A 20,401-nucleotide genomic window follows, 5' to 3' on the forward strand; every position below is an offset into this window, starting at 1 on the left:
CAATTACTATTGATTTATTATTGGTAGTAGTAGTATTACAGTAAATATTAAATAACTATACAGTAGTGATCTAATTCTCTCGTACATTTTTCCATTTAAATAGAGCTTTTATTATGGCAGAGCTTTTATTTTGAAGTCTTTCTGTGTTGCAATGATGGTAGCATCTCAGTCCAGAAAAGCCGATCGCTACGTGACTCAAAGTGATTATTCAACCGGAAAAAGCTGTTATTAAATTAAATATGTAGTCTGTACCTCACGCTACAAAATAAAATAGTGCTCTGTCTGCTGTCATCTTCTAAAAACAGAATGTGGGATGCTCTAAATGGTATGAGCACTTTGTGTCTTTATATCAGCTCAACACCGTTTCCACACATTCACAAGCACTCACATTTGAAGCACGCTGCACATGTAAACTATATATTTATCAAATTAAATCACAGCTTTTGTGGTTAACTAATGTCTAGGACATAACGTGATTTTAATTAGAGCACTGAATGTTAATGGGATGACAACCTGAGCATTTTTAAGAGCATGAGTACAAGTAGCCTACATGAGCGCTGTATCGGATCCGATTCCGATACAAGTCATCCCTACTTTAAAGGAATACTTAACCCAAAAACGAAATCTCTCATAATTTACTCATCCTAATGCCATCCCAGATGTTTATTACTTTTTTTTCTTCAGCTGAACAAAGCTTTGTAGCTCTGTAGGTCAATTCAATGCAAGTGAATGGTGGCCAGAACTTTGAAGCTCCAAAAAGCACATAAAGGCAGCATAAAAGTAATTAATGTGACTACTGTGGTTAAGTTCATGTCTTCAGAAGTGAAATGATAGGTGTGGGTGAGAAACAGACCAATATTTAAATCAATTTTTCTATAAATATACACTTTCACCAGCCCGTTCACCAGCCCGAGAGGACAATTTCTTCTTCTTCCTCTGTTTTTAGGTGATTTGCATTATTTGTGCATATTAACATCTACTGGACAGGGATGAGAAAGAAAAAAGGGAGGGTTAAAGGAAAAGAATAAATAATATCGCACAACAGCCCAGTAGGTGGCGATATGCACGAAGATTGCGAATCACCCAAAAACAAAAGAAGACCTCTCGTTAACTTGCATAGGAGGGCTGGTCAAAGTGGAGATTTAGAGTAAAAAAGGACTTTTGATCTGTTTCTCACCCACACCTATCATATCACTTTTTAAGATATGGATTTAACCACTGGAGTCTTATGGATTACGTTTATGCTGCCTTAATGGGTTTTTTGGAGCTTCAAAGTTCTAGACACCATTTACTTGACAGTGTTGAATTGACAGACAGAGCTGAGATATTTTTCAAAGAAATCTTCATTTGTGTTCTGCAGAGGAAAGAAAGTCATACACATCTGGGATGGAATGAGGGTGAGTAAATGATGAGAGAATTCACATTTTTAGGTGAACTACCCCTTTAAAGTCAATTGCTATTGTACAGAAATCAATGATTGTAAAATGTTTTATAAATAAGATTGTCTAAATGAAAATGCACAAATCAAATAGATTTCTCAATGACCTGTTATCAGGGAAGAACTTTCCACACTATGACAGACTGGGGTTCATGTTTCAGTGCGATAATGACAAAGGGCCTCATAAAACAGAACAGAGCAGAACAAAGTTCTGTGTACATTTGTAAAAAACAAATCTGACCTAAACCTGCCTTGAAACTAAGCCAACTGAATATACATCAAAAAAGGTAAGAATGGTTTTACGAACAATTTAAACAAAGATCTGTTCTGTTTGTGTTTCATGCATGAGGCCCAGTGATTATTAATGCATAACTGAGAGAATGGACCTACCAGATAAAACTATTTCCTCTTCTTACACTATGCAACTAGCAATGTTTAAAGTCAGATGGTGGAAACAGTATCATACCTGGTCCAGTGGTACTCAAAGAATGATGAATAGTACACTATGAAGGGCAGGAGGATGGAAAAGGCCCACAGGAGTAGGGTGGGGAAAAACTGGGTAATTACTGGGTTCTAGACAGTAAAAGACAGTAAAAGATCAAATTCCAAACATTCAACATCTGAAAACAACACAAAAAAGCACTTTAAGTTTTATTTTATTTTCTAATGTGGCGTAATACAGAGGTATGGTTATAAAAGTGCTTTGATGGTCACTGACCCTTAGGCTTTCAACTGGCCGAGTGACGTTGAACTTGTCCATAGTATTTACAATGATAGCAGGGGTTGTGAGAAAGAAGAGCAGGAGGAAGAGAGTAATGTTGAGCAGAATGCATCGGAGCCACCAGCGAGAGCCACACACTGACAGATTTTCCCTGGACAAACACAGGCAAAAATCAACACAAGTTTTTAACTGCAGTTACAGGACAAGCTGAGTGTTCTCTCCAAGAATAAGTCGGATTTCCAGCTACCATTACACAAATAAGACTTTTTGTGCTGGAAACAAGGCATTAGTGATTCCCAATACGGGAAAGTCTGCTTTCGACACTTAAAGGTGTCATTTTTTGATGCTAAAACACTTTCTACTATGCCAGATTAAAAGGAATAGTTTACCCAAATTTTTTTATTCTGACATAATTTATTTTCCCTCATGTTGTGCCAAACCTGAACACAAAATATGTAAGGCAGAAATTTAGGCTATGAAAGCCTCAGTCACCATTCACTTTTGTAGTATGGGGAAAAAAGATCCCATTAATGCGAATGGTGACTGAGACTAACATTCTGCCTAATATGTCCTTATGAGTTTCAGGGAGCAAATAAATTCATATGGGATAGGAACAAAATATTGTGGCTAGAACTTTGAAGATCCAAAAAGCAGCATAAAAGTAATCAATACGACTCCAGTGGTTAAATCCATATCTTCAGAAGCAATATGATAGGTATGAAAAATAAATAAAAATTAAGATCTGGGTGAGAACCAAACCAATATTTAAGTACTTTTTTACTATAAATTCTCCTTCCTGCCCAGTAGGTGGCGATATGCACAAAGAATGCGAATCGCCAAAATGAAAAGTAGAAGAAGAACGTGGAAGTGAAAGCGAAAGTGGAATTTTATAGTAAAAAAGGACTTAAATATTGACCAGTTTCTCACCCACACCTACCATATCACTTCTAAAGAAATAGATTTAATCACTGGAGTCATATGGATTACTTTTATGCTACCTTTATGTACTTTTCGGACCTTCAAAGTTCTGGCAACCATTCACTTGCATTGTATGGACTTGCAGAGCTGAGATATTTTTCTGAAAAACTTTGTTTCTGTTCAGCAGAAGAAAGAAAGCCATACACATCTGAGAGTGCATGAGGGTGAGAAAATGATGAAAGAATTTTCATTTTTTGGTGAACTATCCCTTTAATATGCAGATACAACTACAAGCAAGCCATTCATATGTTAATTTCCCCGCTGTGCAAACATTGTGGCTCTGATAATATCAAAACATTGCTCTGTTTGTTTGAGCATTCCTACCAGTGTGACATTGCAATATTGTCTCAACAATTATGTGATTTGGGGGCGGGACTATCAGTTTGCTTGACCAATGGCAGATGGGGGAGTCCATCTGTTTGGTAACGCTAGCGGCATAGAAAATGCACACATCACCTTTAAGTAAAAGCATTGTACAATAAAAGCATGCAAAGACAATAAATAAGACATACAAATGTGTACAATAAAGGCATACAAAGAAGAATGAGGTTTACATAAAACACAAACAAATTATTTTCTAAAGTAATTGTTTCCACTGTATAACTTGCAAAAATCTATAAATTTTTGAGTGCTACAAAATGACGAAAACATTTACACTTCAATATCTGTTTTAATGAGAAGCAAACAAGCTACAAGATTAGAGCTTATAGCCATAAAAAATAAGTTCTTGATTTCAGACAACACACAGAAACACACACGCGGTCCAGTCAAGCAGAAAGACTGGCTGACACTACCCCCCACACACACACACACCCACACTCACTCAAATATATGATTCTAAACACATATTATGTAAGAGATATAATGGATTTCACTGTGGCTGTCTAGGCAAACACTCAGATTGAGACTTAATTAATCCAATTTCATCTCTTAAATCCATGTGTAATTGACTGGAAAAAAAGCATGTAATGAAAAATATACACGGCTCTAGTTTGCAGATCACAAGTGACTTAACTCTATACTTAAAAAAGGCAAATAAAACATATAAAACATCAAATCACTGTATTTGTGGATTATTTAATGAAGAGTTTATACTTCCCCCAATAACTTCTCTCTGCAGTTCTTTCTACTTTCTGTATAAAAAATAACAATAACGAACATTTATCCTTTAAAAATGCTATTTAGGCTTACCATATGATGTCACTGGGGGCAGGGGCATAAGAAACCCCCCACTGATGTGAGCGCACTACTGTTGTAATGCTGGACTGCTGGGGTCTGTGGCTGCAACGAGCTCGGCTGTAGTCTTTTACAATACTACGGAAACATAAACAGTATATAAAGTGGCTTAAAAGTACATCAACTTCATACAGAGGCTCTGTCTCTTATAAGTTGTTATAAGCTGTAATAGCTTAATAGAAAGGAATTTAATGTACACTCACTTAGCACTTTATTAGGAACACGTACTTATTTATGCGATTATCTAATCTGCCTATCGTGTGGCAGCAGTGCAATGCATAAAAACAGATATGTGTCAGGAGCTTCAGTTAATGTTCACATCAACCATCAGAATAGAGAAAAATCAGATCTCAGTGATTTTGACCGTGGCATGATTGTTGGTGCCAGACGTGCTGGTTTGGGTGTTTCTATACCTGCTGATCTCCTGGGATTTTCACACACAACAGTCTCTAGAATTTACAATGGTGCCAAAAAGAAAAAACATCCAGTGAGTGGTTCTGTGGATGGAAATGTCTTGTTAATGAGAGACGTCAACAGAGAATGGCCAGACTAGTTCAAACTGACAGAAAGGCTATGGTAACTCGGGTAACCACTCTGTACAATTGCAGTGAGCAGAATAGCATCTCAGAATGTACAACACGTCAAACCTTGAAATGAATGGACTACAACAGCAGAAGACCATGTCAGGTACTTTATTAGGACCATAGTGTTCCTAACAAAGTGGATAGTGAGTGTACGTCCCATTTAATTGAATTTGTGTCTAGGAGAAACAATTGTGATATTAATGATATCTAATTTGTGATTTTTCTTTTCTATGGGGTGAGAGCTGTAACTGCAGGTTAAACCTCCATCTAGGCTTCAGTAGTTCAACTGTTAGAAGGCTTGCTTAAATCTGCCAAATTCAATAATCACCTCCATAATCAGCCAAAAAAGCAACCATTTACACCCGACACTTACACTGCAGTCATCCTTTCATCTCTGAAGGTGACAAAGGCAATGCCCAGCCTCTTCATAGAAATGCGGTTTTTCTCTGCATTAAACTCATCTGTCAGTTTCTCCTCCAGCTCGCTGTAGTACTGCTCTGCATCCACCTGAGTAAAGGAAAAATCACATTACACAAGAGAAGAGGAATATCGGATCTCCTTGCAGTGCAATTCTGCACCATGACTGACTGTTGGAGTGTGGTGGTCTCCAGTGGCCAACATGAGGAGTTGCAGATTGTCCATTCCACAATGACGTTGTATATAAACACAACTCAAATCATCCATTCTGACACTATAATGAGTGTATGAGTGTAATTCACCTGTTCAAAGCCACATATATCACAGCAGAAGATCTGAGCACAGGGGTGCATCTTTATCATGGTCCTCCCTTCCTTCTGAGATTTAGTTGTGAAATACAGCCTTCCTTTCATGGCTTTCCGTCTGTGAAGGATATGAAACTGGTGGAATTAAACTGTATCTTTAGAGGACTCACTCAAGACAAAAGAGAAATCCCTGTTTAATACAGTTTTTTTATATAAATTATCAGTGTGACTCAGCTTTATGACACTCCGGAGATGTTTAAATGTGTGAATAACCTTTCTGAGTCCAGCTTCATCAGTTTTTGTACGTCAAAGCAGAATAGGACGTCTGTGACGGTACAGCTGGGGTATGCCTCACTGTTTGGAGATTGGGGAGACACAATGACATGTAACATTTTTTACAGTGTGATTAAAAAATGAAAGGCCTTAGTTCTATTGACTTTAACAGTAGTACTCAATATGCAGAAATATTGAGATCAAGCAATACTGTATTTCTGGGCTTCACTTACTGCATATGTTTGCTAATCAGGCCAGGATCAGAGATTTCTCTGGGAATGGAAGTGATCATTAGAGTTCTGGCCACCTGTGATAACAGATGAGATAAGAACTATTTCATGAAGCAAATACCAGTGTTTGCAAGGCAGCAAAACAAATAGAGCTTTGGAAGTGATGCATACATTTTAGAAATGGTAGGAACATAAAATAGTGAGTCTGAAAGTTTTAAAAAGAAATAGCACAACTCTCCTCAACAAGCCGCATGATTTGAGGTATCAATCATGTCTGTCGTAAAGGTATGTGATGAGTTACACTCCAAAGTTTAATACTTAGTGTGCTTTGTTTATATCTCTAACCCTAAGTTTAAAAAAGGTCCCATTAAAGGTATATTCTGGATTCAATACAAGTTAAGCTCAGTCGACAGCATTTGTGGCATAATGTTGATTCCCACAAAAATGTATTTCAACTCCTCTCCTTTTCTTAAAAAAATGCAAAAATCTGGGTTACAATGAGGCACTTACAATGGAAGTGAATGGGACCAATCCGTAAATGTTAAAATACTCAATATTTCAAAAGTATAGCAACAAGACGTAAACAAGATGTGTTAATAAATTTAAAAGCTTCACATTTCTGACTTTAAACCCTCCAAAAATTGGCCCCATTGACTTCCATGATAAGTGGCTCACTGTAACTTCAATTTGTGCTTTTTTTTAAATAAAAGGAGGGACGAGTCGAAATTATTATGCCACAAATGCTGTCGATTGAGCTTAACTTGAACCAGGAATATTCCTTTAAGACAAGTCAGGTCACTCTGCGCCCACATTCCGGGCACCTATTTTCTAGGCCTGATGCAAATAGTTTCTATGTAAAGGAGAAAGACCGAAAACACACACACACACACACACACACACACACACACACACACACACACACACACACACACAACCATTCTTAAAATGAACAATAAAATCGGACAAAAATGGTCTCACATTTTTGAGTAAACTGACAATCAGTGATGGGTAGATTACTTCAGAAAAGTAATTTGTTACTGATTACACAATGAGCATTGAAATCAGTAGGGTAATATTTTTGATTATTTTACTTTTGAAACGCTTATTAATTAAACATTTTACTTAATTTGAATTTGTCAGTCCATGAGCCAAGCCTTAAATTACTAAAAAGAATAAGAGAACACATTTTTATTATACATTTATAAATAATATAAATTATACATATATTGATATATATTATTATGTTTTTTTGACACTTTGCGGTTCTCAAACTTAGTGGAACCTGTTCATACTTAAAGAGATTTTCCAAAAATAACCTCCCTATAGCCGAATCATCTACAAAACAAAAAGGCAATGGAGACAGTATGTTAAATGGATAATTCACCCAAAATGAAAACTATCTCATCATTTACTCACCCTCATGCCATCCCAGATGTGTATTACTTTTTTCTGCTGAACACAAACGAAGATTTTTAGAAAAATATTTCAGCTCTGTAGGTCCATACAATGAAAATAAATGATGGCCAGAACTTTAAAGGTCCAAAAAGCCCATAAAGGCAGCATAAAATTAATCCATATGACTCCAGTGTTTAAATCCATATCTTCTGAAGTGATATGATAGGTGTGAGTGAGAAACAGATCAATATTTAAGTCCTTTTTTCCTATAAATCTCCACTTTCACTTTCACATTCACATTCGTAATTTTTTTTTATTTTTCTATTGGTTTTTTTTTGTGCAATTCGCATTCTTCATGCATACCGCCACCTACTGGGCAGGGAAGAGAAATGATAGTAAAAAGGATTTAAATATTCATCTTTTTCTCACCCACACCTATTACATTTTACTTTAAGTTCTGGCCAGAATTCACTTGCATTGTATGGACCAACAGAGTTGAGCTTTTCTTCTAAATAGCCTAAAAACTCATACACATTTGGATTGGCATGAGGGTGAGTAAATGATGAAAGAATTTGAATTTTTAGGTGAACCCTTTTAGTGGTTTCAATAAGGAGTTTGCCTTGCAAGCGAGGTGAAAAAGCAGTAGTATTCTGGAACAGAAATGAGACATATCAATCATATGGAGTCTGAAATAATACATTCATGCACATTAACACAGCTGTGTGTGTTCACCAACCTTTTCATCCTCCTTGTATTCCAGTCGTGAGGCATGGTGGGCCATGCACAGCACAGTGATCACAAAATACAACAGAGCAAAGATACTGTGCAACCACAGAAATGTGTTCCTAATTCGAGAAGGACAAAAAGAAATCAAGATCATGCAGACAACTTCAAAAATATTCATAAATAAACAAGTTTATGCTCATTCATCATAAATAATTAGCCTACTTTGCTGGGATGTTCACCACTGTTGCTCGGCCAAAATTCTGAGGGCTATCTTCTGGAATGCATGGAAATAAACAACTTGTGTTAGCTTTTCATGTTCTTCTCACTCTGAAAGTACTTTGAAGCCTGTGTGGTAAAGTGCAAACTGTGAAAATAGAATATTTTTCTTAAAAAAAAAACATCTCTACACCACAATCATTATGCTCTGGGTTAGGTTGCTATGACGAATCTGTGAACGTGCTGGTTTATTTAACAAATACTATGTCAAACTGTTGCATGGATATGACAGCCAGCGTCAAATCCCCCACCCTATTCTAACCAACTGGCCCATAAACTACGCCACAGACGGGTCTACCACACATCCACATGTTACGATCAGTCACCACAGTTTAAGAGGATCACAGTAAAAACCCTGCAACCAAGGTCTTCTAAGTCGTGTGAAAAGTTTGCAGGACTGAGATCAACACGAGGTAAAGCCAGTGGCTTTTCACAATGCTCTTCTTGTGGTGTGGACAGTCAGGGACTTTCCCTTATTTAACTTGGCCCTTCAAAACATCTATTGTGCCACCCAACCACCTACAAACACTATAAGGTGGTCTGAATAACATTTTTACACACATCCAGTAATGGACGGTTAAGAATGAGCCCTTCTAAGTCTTCTAGAGTTTTCCCAGGACTTTCCTAATGCCATTCATCAGCAGACCCACACAGAATCTGCCCACAAAAGTAAAAAAAGAACTGGAACACCTGTCATTCACAAATTTCTATACATTACCTGCTTCTTTCATGTTCATTTGTTAAATATTTTGGGTAATTTGATGCAGCTACCAATAAAGATACTTGCTTGTACAGCTTGTACTTTCAGCTGTGTTTAACATAATTTACCATGCAGACCCCCCCCCCCCCAAATCAGCACACAGCTACTCATCGGCTGATAATAATACACAGTTAAAGGGATAGTTCATCCAAAACTGATACATTTCTCATAATTTACTCACAATCATCCCATCTCAACTATAACTTACTTTCTTCCGTGAAAAACAAACAAAGATATTTTGAAGGATGTATGAGGTGTTTTTGTCCATTCAATGTAAGTCAATGGGGTCCAAAACTTTTAAGATTCCAAAAGTAAATAAAAGTAATCCATAAAACTCGAGTGGTTTCATCCATGTCTTCTGAAGTGATACGATCCTTTTGAGTAAGAAAAAGACCACTCAACCAGACCATCAATAAGAACTCATCTTCCTTTTCAAAATAACCAAACTGGGTGTGAAAACCTCAAGCCTGGCAACACTGTGTCTTGTTTGTGTACATCACTTTGCATATGCGTCATGCGCGAGGAAGTGTGTGAAGGAGCTTATCTTATGAACTGTCCAAGCAGACTGCAGATGTCAAGATTTATAGAAAATAAAAACTACAATTTTGGTTGATCATCTCCTAACAAGGCCATATGTCAAGGTCTGGGTAGATTAGATGGTATTTTAGCGAACAATCAGTTCTTGTAGTCAATGTCTTGAATGCAGGAGAAATGGGCAGGAGTAAAGACCTGAATGACTTTGACAAGGGCCAAATTGTTAAGGCAAGATGACTGGATCAGAGCATTTCTGAAATTGCAAAGCTTGTGGGGTGCTCCCGGTGAGCAGTGGTGAGTACCTAATGACAGTGGCCCGAGAAGGGACAAACCACAAACCGGCAACAGCGCATTGGGGGCAAAGGCTCATCAATGTGCATGGGCAAAGAAGGCTATCCCATCTGGTCCAAACCAACAGAAGTTCAACTGTGGCACAAGTCACAGAAAATATACAACTGCGTAGCCGCAGACCGGTCAGAGTCACCATGACGACCCCTGTCCACCTTCAAAAGCGCTTTCAATGGGCACGCAAATGTCGGAACTGGACATTGGAGCAGTGGAAGAAGGTTGCCTGGTCCAATGAGTCCCATCTTCTTTTACATCACGTGAATGGCCGTGTACGTGTGTGCCGTTTACCTGGGAAAGTGATGGCAGCAGAATGCACCATGGGAAGACGACAAGTCAGTGGAGGGATTGTGATGGGTCCAGCCATTAATCCAAAGCCACCTACCTAAACATCATTGCAGACCAGGTAAACTCCTTCATGGCAATGCCATTCCCTGATGGCAGTGGCCTCTTTCAGCAGGATAATGCGCCCTGCCACACTGCACACATTGTTTAGGAATGGTTTGAGGAACAAGATGAAGAGTTCAAGGTGCTGCCCAGGCCTCCAAATTCCATGGATCTCAATCTGATTAAGCATCTGTGGGATGTGCTGGACCAACAAGTCCATTCCATGGTGGTTCCACCTTTCAAATTACAGGACTTTGAGGATCTGCTGCTATTGTCTTGGTGCCAGATACCACAGGACACCTTCAGGGGCTTCGTTGGGTCTGTGCTGTTTTTGTGGCACGTAAAGGACCAACAGCATATTAGGCAGGTGGTCAAAATGTTTTGACTCCTCAGTGTACATTGTCTGGACAAAAATAACTGTACATCCATCAAAATATCTTTGTTTGTGTTCCGCAGAACAGCATGAGGGTGAGTAAATTATGATAGAATTATAATTTTTGGTTGAACTATCCCTTTACAAGAACACTTGTTCTTTTTTTTAAAGAACATTGGTTAAGCCAGGGGATGACGTTTTGGACCAAACAGAGAAATTGTTTAAAAGTATCACAATGATTACACTCTTCGGAAGTCAATCTACAAATGGGTTACTTAAGGAGGGTGACAGGAAGTCATTTATTTTCAGTGACAGTTGCCATTTTGACACAACTTGAGCAGCTGAGAAACAACAACCTCATTATAACCTTGTTTTTGTGGTAATCAACATTATGCCACAAATGCTGTCGAGTCCCATAGGGAGGTAAATTAGAGCTTGAGTTAACCCTCCTTTGCGGAGAGCAAGCCAAAAATGTTTACCATATACCAGTCAAAGATTACTGTATATGGGCACTCGTGGAAGTCAATGCAATGTTAATAGCCACTTACCTGAATAGCAAAACATTAATTTTAATAGCACAGACTTTTAAAAGTAACTCTAAGTACTCAGGTTTGTTCCACACAAGGGAATTTAAGAAACCAGGCTAAATTATAACTGAGCAAGGAAACACTGCAAGTAACTCTCTTATTATAACAAATGAAAAGAGATCTGTTAAAATGAATTCATGAGATCATTTTCAAAAGGTCCATAATTGTTTAGGTGCAAGCACACTGATGAATTAAGAAATTTCGTTTTAAAGGACTGCCTTTTCATTGGATACCAAATATGTTTTGTATGTTGTCATGAATTCTTTACAGCCGAGAACTAGAGCAAACAGTAACCAAACAGCTGAGAGTCTGGTGGAGCTACCAAGGAGGTTCCCGGAGAGGTTGACGGGCAGGATGATGGTGAGAGAAAGCAGACACACCACCATCAAGAGCAGAATAATGTGACGCTGGAATGACAGGTACGTGACCGCATCAATACCACATTTACTGCGGATCTCTTCATTCCTACAGAAAATAAAAAAAGGACACTTTTGGACACCTAAGTCACAATTTCATTACATTAGAAAATATCAAACAAAGAGATATCTGCAAACAAATGATGCTAACAGACCTTTTCTCAGAACTAACTTAACTTTCTTTTTTCAAATAACTTGTCCCAAAGTGATTTTAGTGGAAGTTCCCATCATGTTCACACTGGTGTCCTGGCAGAGTAACCAAAATGGTGTAGTTCATCACATTAAAAGGATAATTCACCCAAAAATGAAACTTCTCTCATCATTTACTCACCCTCATGCCATCCCTTTCTTTCTTCTGCTGAACACAAATAAAGATTTTTAGAAGAATATTTCAGCTCTGTAGATCCATACAATGCAAGTAAATGGTGGCCAGAATTTTGAAGTCTCAAAAATCACATAAATGTAGCATAAAAGTAATCCATACGACTATGGTTAAATGTTTGTCTTCATAAGCGATATGATAGGTGTGGGTGAGAACAGATGAATAATCAATCCTTTTTACCTTACATTTTCCTCACATCCCAGTAGTTGGCGATATGCACAAAAAATGCAAATCGCCAAGAACAAAAAAGAAAATGTAAGTGGAGATTTATAGTAAAAAAAAAAAAAAAATATATATATATATATATATTGATCTGTTTCTCACCCACACTTATCATATCGCTTATGAAGACATGGATCCAACCCCTGGTGCCATATGGATAACTTTTATGCTGCTTTATATGCTTTTTGGAACTTCAAATTTCTTCACTTGCATTGTAAGGACCTTCAAAGCTGAGATATTTTTCTGAAAATCTTTGTTTGTTTTCTGTAGATGAAAGAAAGTCATACACATCCAGGATGGCATGAGGGTGAGAAAATGATGAGAGAATTGTCATTTTTGGGTGAACTATCACTTTAACAATGAACATAAGTTCTACTAAGTTTGACAACTGCAAAGTGTCAAAATACTTTTTGTCTTAATTTTGAATCAATATCTACTGCTTTACAATTTCCTTAAATTTATGTTAAAAGCTTATTTTTGATAAATGTTTCGCTTGAAAGTGTGCTTGTGCTATCTTTACTGAAAATATGCCACTTGCCTTGATATTGTTACATAGAAAAAATACATTCACCCAAATACTTTTTGGGCGCACTATACTTTTTTTTCAATTAGTTAACACTTTTATCCAATGAAATTCATTTTATAAGTATGTGTGTTCCCTGGGAATCAAACCCATGATCTTGGCGTTACTGGCGCAACACTCCACCAGTACACTACAAGAACTAAAAAAGGTAAAAATGCCTTTATGTGAGTATTCAGTGTATTCAAAGTAAAATATTGATTTCGGTCAACAATATATGTGTGACTGTCTTTTTGAAAAATCACACAAATACATGAGGGCTTTGGGTGCAATTATGATAGTAAGGAGCGCTCATACATACAAAAACACATACAAAACACAAACAAACACACCCCTCTGGCCTCGCCTCATCCAGTGCGAGGAAGCTCTTAGCATGGCCTCCCAATCTCCAAAGAGTTCAAGAAACTGTTTAAGTAACCATCTAAATACGGTATGGCATCAACATGCAATCCCAGTGGTCAAAATAACATCTCCGAAGCCGTGGAGACAGACAAGTGGCTGGTTTACGGTACTGAAAACGTTTGAGCATGCCCAGATGTTAGACATGCTGGTAAAGTGCCTGGTAAAACCTTCACCCTGTGTTTTCCCTTCTAAAAAGAATATTTCACCCAAAAATGACAATTCTATGATTATTTACTCACCCTCATGTTGGTCAAAACCTGTATGACTTTCTTTAAAAAAGTCAGCATATATTTGAAAAAATATTTATTATTCTTAATAATATAATTATATATAAAAAACTGGTTACTATATTATACATTGGTGACATATTTCAATGTTTCACGTTTAATTTTTTTTATTCAATTATTACTAAAAACTGTATTGCAATTGTGTATCTTTAACTACAAGTTGACATGAACAAGTGTAATGACTTATTTATGTTTCAAAAATATTCAAATGCACAAAACAGTTCTTGCTTCATTTAGAAACGGACATGACTGAAAGTAAAGACCAGTAAGAGAGTCAGATGTTTAGTCAAATTCAGATATTTATTCAGTAACCGCTCTGGACCTCAATTCCCAAAAGCATCGCCAGCATAAGTTGCTCATAGAATACAATTCATCTTAATTTTGCGGCCCACATCCCAAAGCCATCATAACTTATGTAGTACTTGAAAATGGTCTGTATATTAAGCTCTGGAGTAATTGTAGGGTGCTTAAGAGCATCGTAAGGACAATGTGACCAAGATACTTTTATTTAAAGTTTTGTTTATTTTTATCTATATAGATCTATATATATATATATATATATATATATATATATATATATATATATATATATATATATATATATATAATATAGAGGTCTATTTATCACATCAACTGGCCAATGTATTTTAACTATCTAAAGTATAATGATAGATTATAATATAGTTTAAAATAAATGAATAAAATAGATAAATACATGACTGAATAAATAATTAGCTCTTTATAAATAAACTACCAACACAGATTTGAGTGCACGACCACATAGCCTGTGCCCCCTCCAGCTCTTTAAACAATGAAAATAAATGTAAACATTTCCTAGTGAGGTAAATTAAGCATGTCTATAGTTACGGACAAATATATTTAACTGACAATGACGAGCAACACAACACTGTCGCATTTCAGCACTTCAACTATACGGACAGCGACACTCTTAAAGGGATAGTTCACCCAAAAATGAAAGTTGTCTCATCATTTACTCACCTTCATACCATCGCAGATGTGTATGACTTTCTTTCTTCTGATGAAGACAAATTAAGATTTTTAGAAGAATATTTCAGCTCTGTAGGTCCATCCAATGCAAGTGAATGGTGACCAGACATTTCAAGCACCAAAAATCACATAAATGCAGCATAAAAGTGATCAGTATGACTCCAGTGGTTTAAGATGTCTTCTGAAATGATGCAATCACATTTGGTGAGAAACAGATCAATAATGAATTCCTTTTTTACTATAAATCTCTTTGTGTTCTGCAGAAAAATAAATTCATAAACATTTGGAATGGCATGAGAGTGAGTATATTATGAGAGAATTTAAATTTTTGGGTGAACCATTACTTTTAAGCACGTCCTGCAGCTTAAAAAATTAAAAAACATACGTGAAATCACTCAGCTGCTAAGATCTTTTGGGAATGGTGGCCCAGTCTGGTTAATGAACAAAACATTTAGATCATTTTAGAGAACTGAATAAAATGATTAATTGAAAAGAGTAGACTTAAAAGAACATCCAGGATATTCCTCACCTTTTGTGTTCCACAAAACAAAGTAAGTCATAGCAAGTCAAGTTTGGAACAACATTAGGGTGAGTAAATGACAGAATTTGAATTTTGGAGTGAACTATTTCTTTAATGAGATATAACGTGAGCAAACAAGACTGGGTGATGACATCACTGCTTCTTACACACTTACTTCATTTGGTACAGAGATGTAAGCCAGGAACAGAAGCCCTATAAAGAGAGCGAGGGAGGAGAGACAACGGTGTCATAAAAAGGTCTGGCACATATATAAAAAAACAGACAAGTACTGTACAGAGCAAGTCTGGCTAGCTTAGTGTCTGTCAGAGTAATTTGTTATTTAAGTGAACATGTGTAGCCTAACTAGTGGAACAAGCTATGTAAAACACATGCAATAATCGTTAACATGGCTGCGATGTCGTGAACTGTCATACACATAAAACATAAGGAGACAGAGTGAGGTCAGAATATAAATGGACAGATAGTGAGTATAAAAGAAAATAGACATTTAAATTGCACAGGCTATTTTGTTATGAAATCAGTTCTGGGGCAACACATGGGTGCTGGGTGACTAATCCACATAAACAGATTGAACTGGTCTAATTTGATTATGCCTCTCTATGTTTTTATGACAGCAGTAACTTCACATAACCATGAAGACAAGAATGACATTAAAACATTATATATTAGTGTGATTTTATAATAGCAGCCATAAAGCTTTGTATTCATGGTTCATTTGTTTCTGCATGAACATATTCTTAACCCCTAAAATGTTGCATATTTTGGCTGTCACCTGTAATTATTCACACCAAAATTTAAAAGGTCACCTTACACACATACAGTACAGTGGACTAACTGCAAAATATTGGTCTCAGTTTTGCAGAACTGAAAAATAAAATACTACTACTACTACTACTACTACTACTAATAATAATAATATTGTATATATGTTGAGATCACATGACCAGACAAATATTACTTGCACATTTATAAAATAGCATTGGTAATGGAGGACTGAATATACTGTGTATAAGATGCTGAATCTAAACCGTTAGGAGTCATTGCAGCATTATTATATTATATTAACATGGGAAAGAAAAGGGAATTTGGATGTTTTTCCTTTGTCTCTTTTCTTCTTTGTAATGGTTCTCACCATGTCCTTGGTCTCTGAATCTGATGGACTGGATTCTGAAGGGGTTTTCTCTTTCTCGCTTTGTTCGCCATAGAATAAAGATGTCAAGCTACAGAACAAAGACAACAAAAAAATAAATAAATGCACAGATAAAATTTCATGAAATAGGCTATATTAAAGAGGTCTTCATTCATTATTCACACAATTTATATATATATATATATAATTATCAAATAAACCATAAAGCTTGTTTAACATTTTTTGGACATAGGTAAGTCTCTGCTTTTTATTTATTTATTTTATTATTATTATTTTTTTTTATCAAAATTATATACAGTGGCAAGAAAAAGTATGTGATCCCTTTGGAATTAGCTGCATTTATGTATACATTGTCTTCAAATCTGGTTTGATCTTTATCTAAGTTACAAAAAAAAAAAAACACAGTCTGTTTTAACTAATAACACAAATTATTGTACTGTTCTTGTACATATTAAAAACAAAATTCAAACAGTCATAGTGTTGGTTGGAAAAGTTATGTGAACCCCTAGGCTAATGACGTCAACAAAAGCTAATTAGAGTCAGGAGTTGGCAAACCTGGCATCCCATTAATGAAACTAGATTGGAGGTGTGGGTTAGACCTACTTTGACTTATAAAAAGCACTCAAACATTTTGTGTCAAACATTTGTGCAAGAAGCATCCGTTGACGTGGACCATGCCTCGCAAAAAGACATCTCCGAAGACCTATGATCAAGAATTGTTGCTTTGTATAAAGCTGGAAAAGATTACAAAAATATCTTGAAGAGCTTAGATATTCATCTGTCCACAGTTGGACAAATTGTCTATAAATGGAGATGATTTAGTACTGTGGCTACTCTCCCTAGAAGTAGCCGTCCAGCCAGTATGACTCAGAATGCTCAATTAGGTAAAAAGTGACAGTTATAGAATTGAAGGTATCATTAGAACTGGCAAACATATCTGTTCATGAATCTACTATACAGAAAACATTAAGCAAGCAGGGCATCCATAGCAGGACACTGCAAAGAAGTTTGCCAAAAACCACCTTGACACTCCACAACACTACTGGGAAAATGTTTTGTGGACTGATGAATCTAAAGTTGAATTGTTTGGGAAGAACACATAGCAATACTTATGGCATAAAAAGGGCACCGCATACCAACATTAAATCATCATCCCAACGGTGAAGTACGGTAGAGGGAGTATCATGATATGTGGCTGCTTTGGGGCCTGGACCACTTGCCATCATCAAGGGAAAAAGGAATTCCCAAATGTATCAAGACATCCTACAGGATAATGTCAGGGTTGTTGTGTGCCAGCTGAAGCTCAGTAGAAATTGGGTGATGCAGCAGGACAATGAAGTACAATACAGAATGACGTCAGAGTCCAGGCCTTAATCCAATAGAGATGCTGTGGAATGACCTCTAGAGCGTTCACACCAGACATCCTAATTATGGCTGAGCTGAAGCAGTTCTTTAAGGAAGAACATTCCAGAATTCCTTCTGAACATTGTGCAGGTCTAATCAGCAGCAACCAGAAATGCTTGGTTGAGGTTACTGTTACCAAAAGAGGATAGACCTGTTATTAAATCCAATGGTTCACTTACTTTTTCCACAGCACTCTGAATGTTTAATGGGATGTGTTCAAAAAATACATAAAATATTATAATTGTTTGTGTGTTGTTTGCTTATGTACTATTGTGTTTGTCAATACTTGTGACTTTGATGAAGATGAGATCACATTTAATGACCGATTAATGCAGAAAACCAGTTAATTCCAAAAGGCTCAAATCTTTTTCTTGCCACTGTATTTTTTTACTTAAAAACTTAAAAGCCCTAGTGACAACTTCCCCATGTGACACATGTCTCCTCCATGAAATCAGTCCCATCACTGGATGATACTCTTATCACAGATGTGTCATGCCTCTATAGCTTTCATATGTGACAAGGCCACAGGCAGTTTATAAAAGCTTTAACTCTGAGCCAGCTCCAAAATAAGTCAAGCTAAATTAGTCTCAGGATCAGAAAGGGAAAATCATTTCATCATAAGATATGAAAAGAATGAAGTGAAATTCTAGAATCCATAAATATAATATATTTATTACTGTGAAGTCTCTCTCTCTCTCTCTCTCTCTCTCTCTCTCGCTCTCTGTCTCTCTGTGTGCCCTTGTGGACTGATGCAATACTGTGTAAATAAACACTGCAGGTGAACATTCACATAAACACAGAGTTTAATGCCTCATGCTGATGCAGAATAAAGCAAGATTGCCGCAGTGGAACATCATGAAAAACTTAAGACTTATAATCCAATTCCACCCACAACTCCCAAATGGACATTGTGTGTGTGTGTGTGTGTGTGTGTGTGTGTGTGTTTGAGAGGGGGGGTTACACACACACACAAACACACACACATATAAATATAAGAATAAATAAGTGCTAAAAACTAGACTTAGTAGTAAATTATACTGTAACAAACTGGATTCTTCTGGATATGTATATATATATTATAAAGTGATAAGTCTTGAAAATGTCTTGATCAAACTATGTCCTTTTAACCCTGAAGGTGGCGCCAGCATCTCACACTCACCTGCTAAGCATTAGGTTCACTTTAAACACCATACACAGTTGATCAATTATTTAGATTCCAGTTTAACATGTTCTCCACACAGTCACAGGTTATGAGATGATACCTGTCATTCTCCATCAGTAGAGCCAAGCGACCGTAGTCCCACGCTGCCTTCCTCAAACAGGAGAAGATTAGTAGCAGTAACTAAAACACAAATGCACCAAACACAGGGTCAAATCAGTTCACATACATAATGACACGTTCCTGATCTTACTGTAAACAATTTATCTGTTCATATTGTTTTGCAAAATGTCAGTGTAATTTTAATCAAAATGTAATTAGTTGTTCCACTCTGAAACTTTCCTTTTTCAGCTGAGGTCATCAAGCCGTCTTACATTTCAGCCCCTCCCCTCTAACAGCCCCTCCCCCTATACGTCTAGGCCACGCTCCCTTGTTACTTTGTTATTAGTTAATTTGCCTCACCTGCCTTCCCTCGTTAACCTCCTCACTTCCTTCCCTATTTAATCTCCCTGTGTTTGCTGTCTTGTGCCAGTTTGTTGAGGACGTTTCCTTGTTTAGGTGTTGTGTCTGTTTGCACCTGCTCTAGAACCCTCATTCCAATTCCCCTGCTGGTCCTTCCCTGTTTGGCTCTGAACCACAGAGCCTGTGGGGCTTCTTTTCTCCAGCTCAGACAGTCTTATCCACTCCCTGACCTGGGACTGTGTTTTAATAGCATAAATACTTTTCTAGGTGGATGAACCCATAGTTATACATTAGCAACGTAAATCCTAAGGGTAGATTTTGATGACCTCAGCTATATGTAAAAACAGTTTTATGGATAGCTTATGGATGACATCAGTTCCATGTCCTTTCCTGCTAACCTCGCATGTATACCAAGCAAAAGTATCCGGGATTGTTTTTTTACATGACAACACGGTCTCATGATGAGATTGCAAAATCGTACTTTTACACCAACCAATCACATACGCTTCCATTGTCTCCTTAACCCTGATATTTCCTTTTTTTCCCATACTAAACAAAATGAATATTCCAATTAAAAACATGGTATGGGGTTCCACTTTATGGTTAAGTTATGGGGTTTGATTTAGTGGTTAAAATGAGTAAAAACCTCATGATTGCATGTTCCCACCAGATATTGCGCTGTTGTGTAAAATGTGTGGCATTATCATACGGTTATTAAGAAATAATACACTCACTTTAAATAACACATGGTCCTAATAAAATTCTCAACATGGTCTTCTACTGTTGTAGGCCATCCGCCTCAGGGTTTGACATGTCGTGCATT

The 20,401-nt window shown here is 36.9% G+C and overlaps 1 protein-coding gene across 1 annotated transcript in view; it reads right to left on the reverse strand.

Moving 5' to 3' along the window:
• tmem63c (transmembrane protein 63C) overlaps positions 1 to 20,401 on the reverse strand; it is a 69,649-nt gene that overhangs the window by 15,859 nt on the left and 33,389 nt on the right. Inside the window, exons 3-15 of the mRNA XM_052145815.1 lie at positions 19,220 to 19,299; positions 16,536 to 16,623; positions 15,558 to 15,595; positions 11,888 to 12,030; positions 8,526 to 8,577; positions 8,314 to 8,422; positions 6,186 to 6,259; positions 5,953 to 6,033; positions 5,677 to 5,797; positions 5,331 to 5,464; positions 4,329 to 4,451; positions 2,157 to 2,310; positions 1,905 to 2,011 (exon numbers count right to left, since the gene is read on the reverse strand). Of these exons, the coding sequence (XP_052001775.1) occupies positions 1,905 to 2,011; positions 2,157 to 2,310; positions 4,329 to 4,451; positions 5,331 to 5,464; positions 5,677 to 5,797; positions 5,953 to 6,033; positions 6,186 to 6,259; positions 8,314 to 8,422; positions 8,526 to 8,577; positions 11,888 to 12,030; positions 15,558 to 15,595; positions 16,536 to 16,623; positions 19,220 to 19,299 (1,304 nt within the window). The remainder of the gene's footprint in view (positions 1 to 1,904; positions 2,012 to 2,156; positions 2,311 to 4,328; positions 4,452 to 5,330; positions 5,465 to 5,676; positions 5,798 to 5,952; positions 6,034 to 6,185; positions 6,260 to 8,313; positions 8,423 to 8,525; positions 8,578 to 11,887; positions 12,031 to 15,557; positions 15,596 to 16,535; positions 16,624 to 19,219; positions 19,300 to 20,401) is intronic.

This window comes from Xyrauchen texanus, chromosome 16 (genome assembly GCF_025860055.1).
Source record: "Xyrauchen texanus isolate HMW12.3.18 chromosome 16, RBS_HiC_50CHRs, whole genome shotgun sequence".
In the NCBI taxonomy this organism is placed as follows: domain Eukaryota; kingdom Metazoa; phylum Chordata; class Actinopteri; order Cypriniformes; family Catostomidae; genus Xyrauchen; species Xyrauchen texanus.